Source organism: Mycetomoellerius zeteki, unplaced genomic scaffold (genome assembly GCF_001594055.1).
Source record: "Mycetomoellerius zeteki isolate Tzet28-1 unplaced genomic scaffold, Tzet1.0 scaffold225, whole genome shotgun sequence".
Taxonomy (NCBI): Eukaryota; Metazoa; Arthropoda; class Insecta; order Hymenoptera; family Formicidae; genus Mycetomoellerius; species Mycetomoellerius zeteki.
Window position 1 is genome coordinate 122761 of NW_017257200.1, and position 13222 is coordinate 135982.

The 13222-nt window shown below is 31.3% G+C and overlaps 3 protein-coding genes across 5 annotated transcripts; 1 reads left to right on the forward strand and 2 right to left on the reverse strand.

Moving 5' to 3' along the window:
* Positions 1–868: 868 nt before the first annotated feature.
* On the reverse strand, positions 869–2317 carry LOC108723195 (uncharacterized). Its single transcript, XM_018448755.1, has 2 exons — positions 1600–2317; positions 869–1121 (listed from the first exon to the last, which is right to left on the reverse strand). The coding sequence occupies exons 1-2, from the start codon at positions 2189–2191 to the stop codon at positions 1099–1101; spliced, it is 615 nt and encodes a 204-aa protein (XP_018304257.1). The 5' UTR covers positions 2192–2317; the 3' UTR covers positions 869–1098.
* A 2196-nt stretch (positions 2318–4513) lies between these two features.
* LOC108723191 (RUS1 family protein C16orf58) lies at positions 4514–7385 on the forward strand. The gene is made up of 10 exons (XM_018448750.1): positions 4514–4659; positions 5063–5201; positions 5297–5472; positions 5640–5800; positions 5936–6128; positions 6187–6302; positions 6384–6580; positions 6663–6922; positions 7000–7180; positions 7249–7385. The coding sequence occupies exons 2-10, from the start codon at positions 5138–5140 to the stop codon at positions 7314–7316; spliced, it is 1416 nt and encodes a 471-aa protein (XP_018304252.1). The 5' UTR covers positions 4514–4659; positions 5063–5137; the 3' UTR covers positions 7317–7385.
* An 84-nt stretch (positions 7386–7469) lies between these two features.
* LOC108723192 (RWD domain-containing protein 4) lies at positions 7470–8962 on the reverse strand. Of its 3 annotated transcripts, none has more exons than XM_018448753.1 (5): positions 8886–8962; positions 8597–8757; positions 8095–8204; positions 7820–8015; positions 7470–7746 (listed from the first exon to the last, which is right to left on the reverse strand). In XM_018448753.1, the coding sequence occupies exons 2-5, from the start codon at positions 8699–8701 to the stop codon at positions 7579–7581; spliced, it is 579 nt and encodes a 192-aa protein (XP_018304255.1). In that variant the 5' UTR covers positions 8702–8757; positions 8886–8962; the 3' UTR covers positions 7470–7578. The 3 variants fall into 3 exon arrangements, with proteins under 3 accessions (XP_018304255.1, XP_018304254.1, XP_018304253.1); XM_018448752.1 differs by having other exon boundaries at positions 7471–7746; positions 8597–8751; positions 8886–8947; XM_018448751.1 differs by lacking the exon at positions 8886–8962 and having other exon boundaries at positions 7471–7746; positions 8597–8865.
* Positions 8963–13222: the final 4260 nt, after the last annotated feature.

Genomic DNA, 13222 nt, shown 5'->3' on the forward strand with positions numbered 1-13222 from the left:
AATACTCCTGTAATATTAAAAAAATATTTATGACATTTTCGAAATATTATAATAACATTATTTTAATTTTTTAATAATATTCATGTAATATTCTAGGAACATTTTGCGCTTATAGGGATACAATTATTAAAAAAGAAAAAGTACTAGAACTACTGGATAACAAAAATCCTTTTTCCAAAAATCGCAGCAAACGTGACTTTTTCTTTGCTTCGTTCCCAAAATTATTCTTAGAAAACTTACGATTCCATGACGTCTAGGGAAAAAATGTTATATAAATGGACATATTTTATATATAATTATATATGAAACATTTTTTTCCCGGATATCATGTATTTCAGCGATATTCGCTATTAGTTGAATAATAATATCGAATTTTGAGCATAATTTCGCTGTATACGAAAATTGATGGAGTGGGGATAAAAAGCCAGCTTTCCTTCGCTGCATGAAATTATTTAAAATATTATTCGAAAATACTATGTAGTCATTGCATTGGCTGGATATTGAAAGTATATGAAACTCGATGAATTAAATGCAAAGGTACATTTCTATTTTTTTTTTTTATATTGGTTGGTCAATTAAGTTTCAATGTCCATTTTTATACGTTCAAAATTGACGCGTATAAAAAACAAAATGATGTTTAATTTCTTAATATAGAAATGTGACAAATCAATTTATCTGTACAGTAGACGTTATTAATGCTTTTCAATTTCAAATTGGAGATATTATCATAGAATTCATATCGCTCTAAAATTTATATATTATGATTATTGATAAAAACATGAAATTTAATAAAACTTTTTTTACAGTGTGTTATTTCATATCTTTAATTGATTTTTAATTGAAACATTTTTAATTGACGAACATTTTCGCCTCGGACTCGTATAATCGCAAAGTTTTTGTTCCTTTAATTGTTGGTGAATATAGTATCTTCACTCTTCTGGGTGTTCTATTCCCCAAATGATGATATGGAACGGTCACTCTCTTATTGTTTATAAAACAGTAGTTCAGTTTTTCCATAAATCGCTCGACAAAAGTGCAATTTCTTTCACAATACCGATTTCTTATAGATGTATGCCCCGTGATTCTGTAGCTTCTGACTCATGAACCTGAATGTCTGATATCTGCAAAGAGCACACCGTGAATGCAAGAATCAAAAGAAATTAAAAAATTAACAGACAATAAAAAATCAAGCCTTAATATACACGATTGGGTCATTCGATTGTGCGTTTCTTTCTTATTTTTTGAAATATTAAATTTAGAAATATTGAATTTTGTTATATAAATAACGATCTCTTTTTTCTTTTTTTTTTAAATACACAACTTGTAAATATTTTCTAAAGAGATTAAAATATATGTAAGAATTACTTCATAATTTTTATATACTTATAAAAATAATGTAACCCGTGTAATTAACTCGGAATACAAATAATCCACTGTGTGTAGTGAAAGACTGGAAAATTATCGTGTACATTAAGAGTTAAGAATTAATTAGCCAATAAATCAGAAAAAGTTGAAAATGAAGAAAAAAACTCTTAATATTAACAATCAATAATTATATACATAATAACAACAACAGAAGCTTAAAAGTTATCCATTCACTTGAGTTCACATTTTTATTCCCGGATAACTGCACATTGGATCTCTCGCCAGTTGCACGTTGCGTTTTATCTCTAGCTGTAGTAATCTTCGATGTTTCGCTTTTTAATCTCTTTTTAATTGCTTCTTGTGGATCCCTAGCCATTCGATTTGCGATAGTGCTCCTTATCAGCGTCGTCGAATCCGCTACAGAGGTTGAGACCGAAGAATTTCTCACGTGTGAGCTAGCGACGTTGTTGCTGCTTCTCAATAGATTTTTAAAAACATTTGTTTCTCTTGTTTTACTCTGAGATCCTCCTGTATTTTTCAGATTTACCGTCGAATATCGGTTACCACTCGACAATTTGCTGTTAAGGTTCAACCGCGCGGTTGACTTTTGTACACGTTCGTTTTTCGGAGTTGATGTAAAGTTCGAAATTACGGGAAACGTTAAGAGAGATGGGAAACGATTCGACGCGGTTGAATCGCGAGATACATTCTGCAAGTGTCTGGACGAGTTACTCGTAACTCGCGGTACTAAATGCCGAAGTTCTGTCTGCAGCTTCTCGATCTCGTCGAGGCGCACCAGGATATCGTCGATGTTATCTTCGGCCATTTCGGGATTTTTGTAACGCAACGATTACATCTTGAATTTATTATTTTCTTCCCTTGTTACATTTTAATTTTTCTGAAAATTATTTGTCTCAAAATTGAGTGAACGATCTTCAATGTGAAGATCGTTCATATTTTGACGTTTAACGTCGATGCGACGTTATTATAGAAACGGCGCATCGTTGACTATATAGTGTTGATTTTTTTCATGGTGGAAAAAGACTTTCTTCCACCATGGTATGGTGTTGATTAGTAATTATGTTTCCAGTGGTTAGAAGAGAAATAAATGGAGATACTTTTCGAAAATTCTGATAGATAATAAAGTTATTTGGCGTTAAGAATAGTTTTTGTAAAGCAATATATGAATTTAATTTTTATTATTATTATGCATGTAAAATATATTATTTATTACTATACTAAAGTATTAAATATTATGTATGAGAGTTTTATTTCTTTTTCATAATAATTAGCAGTTTAAAAGTAACTGATGGACACACATGTTGGGGACACAAATAATGGACTAACTTCCAACTCGCATCACTATTCATCTGAGAACGCAGAAATTAATATTGATAATATCATCGCTGCTGTAACCCAACTGAATATCAGAATCTTTCGATTACGAGAAGAAATTGTCGCATTTAAAAATGAAAACATAATTCATTCAGCTATGACGAATAACTTAATAAGGTATGATTAGTAAGAAATTAAGATATATTTTTACAATTTTTGTAAATAAATAGGCGTAAATACATTTTTGTTACTTAGAATATATTGTAAATACTGGATATACACAAAAAGAAAGGTTTTACTGAAATATCTAAGTACGTCTGAAAATACTTTCGTTAAATCATCAAAATAATTACATAGAACGCTTAAACATTGATAACAATAATGTTGCAAAAAGTTTCAACATTCTAGTATCGCAATTTGTATCTAATTAATGTTGACAATTCAAACAAATTATTTTCAGATCTGCATCTATTATAGGTACCTTTTAGATAATTTAGCAAATCTATTCTTTCCATGAATATAAATATGGAATAGACTTTTTCTTAATGCAATCAAATTTGTCAAAAAATTAATCCTTAAATTATTCTTCGCTGGTTTTCGTTAAAATGTGATCTACCTTTTGTGCTGTAAAATTTATATTCAAAATAATAAGAGCAAATTGACTTGCGACTTGTATATTTTGTTACCGATTAATACTTCACACATGAAAACATTTTGATGTTCCAGTTTAACACCAGCAGGATTTAATCATTCGACGAAAAAGGGAGAAAATCAAACGGGAGTACGGTACGAGCCGCGAAGAAATTTTAAGAGGGACGATTCGCCAGGCGGCACTGATTTATCCGCTCGTTTATCATTCGCGAAACGTGCACGGGAAGTAAAAGCGGCGAACGAGGCGGCCGTATTTAAAGAGGATTACCCGCGTGACGATAAATCAATCGAAGATGATGAACGGCCAAATAGATCGCGCGTGTCTGAACCGTCGGGAGCGTATCGAAAGTCCATTTCGGACGCCGAAAAATCCGAGAAAGAAACCGATGAGAGATCGGGAGATGCAAGAGACACTGGGGACGCGAGAACTTCGCGTGTTGCAAACGAGAAGCTGAGGAAACTTAACGAGAGTCGAAACGAGGTCGTTAGCGAGACGAGCTGTAGTCCTGCAAATGTTTTTACATCTAAAATTAAGAGAAAAAGAATTTCCAGAGGAGTACAATGCGTTTCAACCGAATGTCGTAGTCACGTAGGTCAATTTCTTCTCAACTGTTTTAAATTGAAATCGAAAAGACACAGTTTGAGGCGAAAGGCAAAGAGGAAAAAAGCTTCAGCGAATAAATTTGATGTTGGACCACGAATTGAAGTGAATAGATGGCCAGGTGCGATAACAATAAGTGACGAATCTCATAACGTAATGAAAGAAAAAGTAAGTGATACAAATACAAAGAAAGACGAGTTTGAGAAGATGAGTGAGGAGAAAATAGAAAGGATCGCTTATGGAAACGATAACGGATTATCCGTACAAATGCAAAATATGTATGACGGCGGTGAAAAACCGAAAGATGATTCGAAATATCGCAAAGTGAAAATAAATCTTCTTGAAAAGTTGCGGCTGAGAAGAGCTTTAATACGTAAAAATGATTCGAAGGCGCAACAAAACGGATCACGACATGAATCTCGAAATCGTAAAGAAGAAATAGCTAAACTTACTTACGAAAATAAAAAAGTAAACGGCGCTCGTAAACGCGAAGATAACTCACTAAATTCACAAAACATAAAAATCGTTGATCGCGAAATGGATTCGAGTAATAGATGGAAAACCATTATAACTGCTGATGGTAAAAGTGACGTAAATAAAATCAAAGAAAGATTGGATTCGTGTATTGCCGAATTAAACGAAATAATCGGCGATGCTTATGCGATATTTGGCAATAAGAATTAAGAAGCAGCAAAGAATGTCTAAAGGTATGTTAACTTATCAAGTATTGTTCCCGTATACTTGTATTATTTTTGCGGTAATCAATTAAAATGTGGATAGGATTAATTTTATTAATAAACTTTATTAATTCTACCTACATTTTAATTTATCAATTAAAAATTAATAGAAAGAAATACTGCAACTCTAGTTAGTTGCAAAAATACTGCAACTCTATATCGATTGAGTTAATTTTTCACTAAATTAAAGTGACTGAAACCTTAATTAATGCGTCGTCTGCAATACATGCGAGTAAGAAGTAAGAGTAAGAAATTGACCAACCACGGTCGACTGTGAGAAGAATACTCGACTGTGATTGGTCAGTTTCTTTCTCTTACTTCTTACTCCGTGTATTGTAGACGACGCATAAGTGTGTACATATTTTTAAAATAGCAGACGACATACACACATATCACAACGTGGCCAGTGAATGGAGTGAATTTTTGACACGATATTCTTTCTACGAATATGCGCGTTGTTTTTCGCGAAACTTACGGAAACGAGAAAGAGATAGTTTATTTAAAACCAAACGGTAAGATATTCGTGATGTACTTGATGATAATCGATCAAATCATCCTTTACACATCATAGCAGCCGCATCTTAACTCTGCATTGATTTGTTGACAGTTGACACCTGTTGGCCAGATGATTTCAGCACAAGTGAAAGAAAATTCGGTCTCACCGAATCACAAACCGTTCATTCTCGGATTACGTCTGTCTTCAAACAAATATTTTTACCACAAGGATATCCGGACAGCGTGCATCCTGACTACACGGCGTATCAGATGTGGGACACGGTACAGGTTAGTTTAAATCTCCAAGTAAACATATTTGATATATGTTTGGTTGATACGCTACAATCTTTTTGTTATTATAATACAATATTATTACAATATATTATAATGTAAGATTTTTCTTTTTCTATTTTGCATTGACAAAGATTCATGAAGAAGAAATTAACATTTTACAGGCTTTTGCGAGTACTATAACAGGTACGCTGACGACTCATTCTATAATGAAAGGGATAGGAGTTGGAGAGTCAAATGCTACACCTTTGGCAGCAGCAATAACGTGGATCTTGAAAAGTGGCACTGGGATGATTGGGAGTATAATGTTTGCATGGTGGAATGGGTAAAGAACAGACAACGATGGATATTCTCTAAAAATATTTATTATGCAATACGTAACAAACTACTTGTACTTTTATTAAGTAATGCAACTTTTGTTAAGTAATGCTAAACAAGATTTTGCTTCTTTCTCTCATAGAACTGAATTAGACGGACAATGTAAAAAATGGAGGCTATTTGCTGATATCTTGGATGATGTAGCCAAAGGATTAGAATTACTTGTACCATATTTCTCCTCGTATTCTGTTATAATTTTGTGTATTTCAACCACTATGAAGTCCATTGTCGGTGTTGCTGGTGGGGCTACGAGAACAGCATTAATTCATCATCAGGTATAATTATTCGTGTATATATTAGCTTTGTGCTAAGATTATTACTTTCTTGTCATAGGCGATACAAAATAATGTGGCAGATGTCTCTGCAAAAGATGGAAGTCAAGAGACTTGTGTAAATCTAATCGCATCATTCTTTGGAATCTTTATATTATCTTTATTCCACGACGGACAGTATGTATCTAGTATACTTATCGTATCTGATTGCTATTATGAATTCTTTTAATAATGATGAAGTGATATATATATATATAGATATGTACTAGAACTATATCTCTTCCTGGTAGCAGTCCATCTCTATGCAAATTATTCGGCGGTTAAAGCGTTATGTTTAGATACACTCAATGAAGATCGTCTGGCTATAATCATTAAAAATTACATGATGAACGAACAGATTCCTGAACCATGGAAAGTAAATAAGGAAGAATCAGTATTTCTACTTAAAAATCCTAGTAAGATATTAAAATTATTTTATCATTTGTTTTCACTGTGTATAAGAAAAAATTTCTAACAGTTTATGGATATTATTTTTAGCCAGAGGTATACATGGTTTTGATATAAAAATTGGTGTATCGTTCGCCAATATTTTGAAAAAAAATATAATTTCGCTCACAGAAGCGGAATTTTTATTAAAATCCTTTGAAAACAGGAAGTATATAATAATGATAGATATTGAAAAAAGGAATATATTTGTAATTCTCAAAAAAGATATACAATCTGTCGAAATACTGGAAGCATACTTTTATGCTTCCATGTGTGCTTTCTACCTTTGTATAGCAAGAAAAATACCAATAGTAAGAAATCCAAGCTTTTTTTATATCTTTTGTTACTTATGCATATTTTATTATAATTATACTATGATATCACACAGGATATGCTATTGAAGTCTGAAACATCCGAAATATCATATCTATTGCTGAATACATATGTTCTGCAAAGGATAAATACTGTTTCACATTGGGACATGTCAATAACTTTACAAAGTGTCAGTGCTACAGATGTAACCGTCTCTAATGAGTATAAAGCATTTCTTAACAATCTAGAGATAAATGGTATGTGATTTTATTAAATAAATGATTTAACATTAAGTACAAATATAAGTATTTACTAATAATTGTAGGATGGAAAACGGGAACAAATCTATTAGCAATTGGAGCATGGAGATTTTCCATGGATAATAATGGATAATTATTAGACTATTATTTGAATATTAGAAATAAATTGTTGAGAGAGAGAGAGAGAGAGAGAGAGAGAGAAAGGAAAGAAAAACAATTATTCTTATAATTGCTCATTATTCTTTAATGTTAAAATAACTTTTCTACTCAATAAATAAAAATAATATATGAGAATAAAGCCACTTTGAAAAATAGATAAGGAAATAATTTTATTTCCAACAATTTATAAAAATATAACACGCCTGTCATACTGTACAAAATATTATGGTCCTGGGCTATGATTCCTCTTCCGTTCTAGGTCCAGTCTGTGATAAATGTTTTACTATATCTACCCAGTTCCATCCTCGCTGTCTTTCACCTTTGCCATCTGCTTTGTTCCACTGTCTACGCTTCTGGGCTTTACTTAAATGTTCCTTCTTCGGTTTCTTTATCGTTTCTTCGACCTTAGGAGTATTAAGATATAACTTTACTTACAACAATTTTTAGTAATAATAAATCATAATGGAATGGATATACCTGTTGGCCCTCTTCTGTAATTTTCAGCTTACTAGTATGTGAATTTATATCAGCAATTGAGTCGGGTTGCGTGCACACTAAATCTGTATAATGTTCTTGGACAGATTGAAATAATGTATATGTCATAGCGCTACCTAACCACTGTTCAGCTTCTGCCTCTATGTGATTCACCACTTTGTCCTTGACCTCTTGCAAACTGTATATTCCAATTATTCGTCTTTAATCAAAGTAATCAAATGAACAAAATAGTGGAACGATTGCTTGACTGCACTTACATATGTTTATTGTAAAATGTATTCATATTGATAGTTGGTTTCTCTGTAGGATATGTTGCGCCCCATGAAATTTCCAGTAGAAATGACTTCATATCGTTATCTTCTCCGTACTACATAAAAAACATCACTATGACTAACATATATAATTTATTTCAATTCCAAATTTGCCTGACATGCAAATAAGAAACACTTATGAAGTAGTGCAGTGTAGCAAACTACTTTTTAATTTCATTTTACGATTAAAGTTAAGAGAATGTTACTTTTTTCTTCTTTTATAATTATGAAATGAAACAAATGTTATATATTTGAACTTTGAATGATACTTTAAAGAGATACAAAGAAAAACTGTTGAATAATACTTAAGCTATGAAGTATACTTTTGTATCAAAATAGAATTATTTAATACACAAATATCCTTTGTATTGTTACAATTTACGCTGAGTTACTTCACATAAAAGTACTCAAACCTGACAAAATTACAAAATAAAAAATATTCTTGCACCTTGTATTGAAATATTGTGGGTGTCAGCTGTTTAAAAGCCGGATCGCCGTCGTATATCGAGAGTAACACTTCTCTTTCCTCCTCCTGGAGCTCAGCATCGCTCATCTCCCTTTCCTGGACTAGATTCCGAACGATCGTACCACGCTCGAATGCCACTACTGCTGTGTTTTTAGGTTAGAAAATTGTTACATCCTTCGCAACCATAGACGTAATAAGTATTAATTATGTCCGATTGTGTCTACGTATAAAAATCTGAATAAACAATGAAACTTGACCAGATTGTACATACATATATATATACTAAAAAGAGATAAAGATGCCACCTCTCTTTGTCATCTCACGACACTAGCGTCAGCCAGTATTGGGAGTAATCATAATGGGAGTCGGGAGATCGTAGGACGCGAATGAATTAAATCCCACAGAACAGAGCATGCGTAAATTACGTCATTAGCCACGTGACTGATCTCTATATAAATTCTGTGTATATTTTTTTACCATACTTTCTTATATTGTTAATATTTAAAATTAATATATTTTAAATATTAACAATATGAGAAAGTATAATAAAAAAATATATTGATATAAAGCTGAAACATGTAATTTTAAAATATATATGTGAATTTATTATTCAGATAGCATTACTGACTCTTATTTGCCCTATTTATATATATTTTTATATGATAAAAAATATACACATAATTTATAGAGATCAGTCACGTGGCTGATGACGTAATTAAACCTCTTAAATGTTATTTAGGATCATGAACTGGATAACATTTATCAAAATCAAGGCTATTGGAAGTTGTACATCTTATTTTCGTTAAAATGAATTTTTAATGTAAAAATGAAAATAAGAGGAACAACCTTCAATGGCCTTGATTTTAACAAATGTTATCTAGTTCATGATCTTAAATAACATTTAAGAGGTTTTATTTATTTTACGAAATTATCGTGTACAATATATTTTTCTTGAGTCTCAAATATATCATACTATTTCCATCCTACATCCGCATACGTACGAAGATAATTGCCGACATACAAGAGCTGTTTTTTTTCCCTTATGTATAATAATTATATACATTTTCGCGTATGGAGATCGCCAGTAAAATGTTTCTTCGTACTTAGATACATCTTTATTTCTAACAATTGCAATAGATCGATAGTAAAATTATGCTACACGTTTCTCCTAGTAACAAAAATTTCTCGCGAATGTATGTATAATTCCATTTCAGAATATTTAAACAAATGCGTAGTTCAATTGTGCAACATAAATGTACAAGAGTAAATGTAATACGTCGAATTATCGTTATATCGAAAGAAAAATACTAATTACTTATAATAAATTTCTACTGTTTTAAAGAGATATGTTTTAACATAGACGATATTGAATAAATATTTTTATTATTAGGTGCGCTAAACCATCATTGGAGAGGACAAAATATAATTAAATAAAAAAAAGAAATTTTTATTACCTTTAAGAAAAGATTTTTCGGTAAACTTCAATTATATTAGGTTTCGTAAGTTTGTAACTTTATTTCAATTATATTATGAGACGTTGAAGAAATCGATTAGCATTCAAGAATCATTCAAGTATTATTATCTTTCTTATTTAACAATATTGAGAACATTTCTAAACAATATGCTAAATCAAAATATAATATCAGCTATCGACCATGACTGTGGTGAACAAGTGAGCAAATATAGCTGTATAACAATGTACTGCTATCGGATACACATATTGATTGAATCTCATGCCATATTCCACACAAAAGAGAAGTTTTGATGCAATTGATATACCTATAGAGGATTCAGTCATATATTCACCACATATTTTCCTCCATCATGGTATGCATGAAAACTAGGAAAAACGATATGCTTGGTTAGATTTGAATCATGTTTTTAATCATATATTTAAAATAAAAAGATTCTCTTCTCGCAATAGTTAAAATTTTTTAAGGGAGAGTTACATATTTTTTTACATCTCAACACTTTCGCATAGTCTCACGTTTTCGCTGTGAGATGACGCCACGTGTACAATAATTCAGCGAATGAATTCTGTTCTAATGTCCATTTCTGCCAATGTAGATTAACTTTCTCAATTTAACTTATTTTTTATCTTTTCCTAGTTTTAAGAATTAGAAAAAAGTAACACAAACAATTTATTAAGGATTAAATTTAATTTACATTGATAGAAATGGACATAATCTTTACAGAGTTTTGCATTATTAAATTGTCGAACACAATGTGATATTAATTTTAATGCATTTCCGAACAGCGAATCTTCTACGAGCGAAACATAAAAAGCAAAAATTTTCCCGCAGTTTTAACGATTTTTAGCTTGTTACTTTTCGAACCACCGTCATTTTTTGCCATTAAAAGAAGACGAAAAGATGAGAATTTAGTAAAATACTGGACATTCTTCAATATTTTTATCGTACGATTTATTCAGAATTTGTTAATGACAAATCACAATTCTATAACAAATAATGCGAAATCCCAAGTAGAACACAGAAGTCATAAGGACATCATCATGACCTCATTCGTCACTTATAAGTTCAATGTTTAGGTATCAAATGACGTCATGATGACATTCTGTGATACCATTATGACTTAATTATAACTCCGTGTTCTACCTGAGATAATACTTAAACAATTATTGATAATGATTTTATTGCGACCCCAATTCAAGTATATGTATATAGCGTCTACAAAGTGTTAACAAAACGCTAAAAAAGCGCATATTCCTTATAAGCGCATAATATTATTTAATATGAAATAATATTTTAGGCATATTCTTAGAATATTAAATGTAACACTAATAATATTTTACTAAAATTATATAATATTACATGATATTCTCAAAATATTAATGGAAGGTTATATGTCCACTCCTGATAATATAATATGATTATTAAAAGTAACATTTATTTAATGTTACTGTAATATCGTATAAACATTAACAAATATTATATTTTTAGCATTTACTTTAATTTGTAAAACTGTTACATCTATTCAGTATAAGTATATGTTTAAAAACTGAAAATGATTTTGGCGCACAGTTGTAGAACTGGATATGTACTTAAAATCACGTCGAAACGTTTTTTAGTGCAAGATGCAGCATAGACTAATAAAAATTTTTCGTTATTGGATTGTGAATTCAAATTGCACAAAAATAAAAATAATTAATATTTATAAGTATTTTAATAATATTTCGGGAATATTAAGATATAATACCTAAGGTATTATATAAATGGACATATAACCTCTATAGAATACTCCCGTAATATTAAAAAAATATTTATGGTATCCTCGAAATATTACAGTAACATTATTTTAATTTTTTTTAATAATATCCATATAACATTCTAAGAACATTTTACGCTTATAGGGTTAGCGCTTTTTCAGCGCTTTGCAGGCGCTGCTATGCTACTTGGAACAAAGGCAATCTTAGGTGAAAAATGTTTGGAGAAAGGCAATACTAAAATAAAAATGGTTCTTGGTTACCGAAATGACTTTTCCCACGATGCATAAATTGAAGAAGACGTAGGATAAATTTATTCTCCGTGGAATTTAATCACGCGAGTTAAGTGGCGAACCTTCTTTCTTGGAGTTAGCATTAAAACGGAAATATATATGATCACTTTTCGTATTTCCGATGTTCGGTCGTAATGCATTGGCACATCGGGCAAACGGCCGGCTTTTCTCCGCTTGGCCGTACGCCATCACGGTAAATATCGCCATATCATAACGCGACTCGGCGAAATGAAGCGAAAAGCGGATAGTGAGAGAACAGAACTGACGAGGGAGGCGGTGGCGGAAAATGAGAAGTGCATAACGCCGCGGATTAATGCGAGCTTCCGTTCGACGAGTTCGCATTTCGTCCAAAATTTCATTTTCTTTCATATAGACGGCGAGGTTAGCTAATCATGTCACATTCTATTCTCTCGCTTTTCTTAACCTCATTTATTCAATTTTTAACATGATTTAACATGTTTTTAATCCTTTGAGGATTGGAGCTTTTTAACAAAGTAGTTTTACTTCAGATTTGAATAAATTCAATAAAGTATTATTAAATGACCTCATAAACTAAATTCCGTAAAATCAAGCGAGTAATTTAAACGAAATAAAAGGAAGTGACCTCAAATGAGGTAGTTGCTTCACAAAGGATTAATCAATTAATTTAACATCTTTAATATGTCCGCGATCGTAGAAGGATGCACTTTTCGGTGATAGGCATAATTTTATATTCTGATTGTAAATTCTTAAAACGAATGAGATTTATATTGCCTGCTACATAACTTAGATTCATGTATATAATCAGCTGAGAAAATCAACTGAAACGATAGTCTCGAAATGGGATATTATAGTTTAATAGATGGATCTTGAGAGTCAGTTTGATATTCGTGGCTACACATATCTGATCACGATTCGCATAAAGAATTCGGATGATGTTTCTATTGAGACACGATTCAAATTACATTTCTCGTGGCTCAATTCTTATGAGAAAATCACATGTAAATCTTAATAGTTTTTGAATTTCATATCATTCGTGAGCGTTAAAGCTGACCTTTGCTCTATCTTTTAAGTTCCAATTATTTTTTGACATTACAAAAAGATGTTTTAGAA

Excerpts from the sequence above, each read along its gene's own strand:
- LOC108723192 (XM_018448753.1), bottom strand. The coding sequence starts at position 8,701 with ATGAGCGATGCTGAGCTCCAGGAGGAGGAAAGAGAAGTGTTACTCTCG. Across the intron at positions 8,205-8,596 it reads CCACAATATTTCAATACAAG|TACGGAGAAGATAACGATAT; the intron begins GTGCAAGAATAT and ends TTTTTTATGTAG. Across the intron at positions 7,747-7,819 it reads TTACAGAAGAGGGCCAACAG|GTCGAAGAAACGATAAAGAA; the intron begins GTATATCCATTC and ends AATACTCCTAAG.
- LOC108723195 (XM_018448755.1), bottom strand. The coding sequence starts at position 2,191 with ATGGCCGAAGATAACATCGACGATATCCTGGTGCGCCTCGACGAGATC. Across the intron at positions 1,122-1,599 it reads GAATAAAAATGTGAACTCAA|ATATCAGACATTCAGGTTCA; the intron begins GTGAATGGATAA and ends TGCTCTTTGCAG.
- LOC108723191 (XM_018448750.1), top strand. The coding sequence starts at position 5,138 with ATGCGCGTTGTTTTTCGCGAAACTTACGGAAACGAGAAAGAGATAGTT. Across the intron at positions 5,473-5,639 it reads AGATGTGGGACACGGTACAG|GCTTTTGCGAGTACTATAAC; the intron begins GTTAGTTTAAAT and ends AACATTTTACAG. Across the intron at positions 6,581-6,662 it reads ATTTCTACTTAAAAATCCTA|CCAGAGGTATACATGGTTTT; the intron begins GTAAGATATTAA and ends TATTATTTTTAG.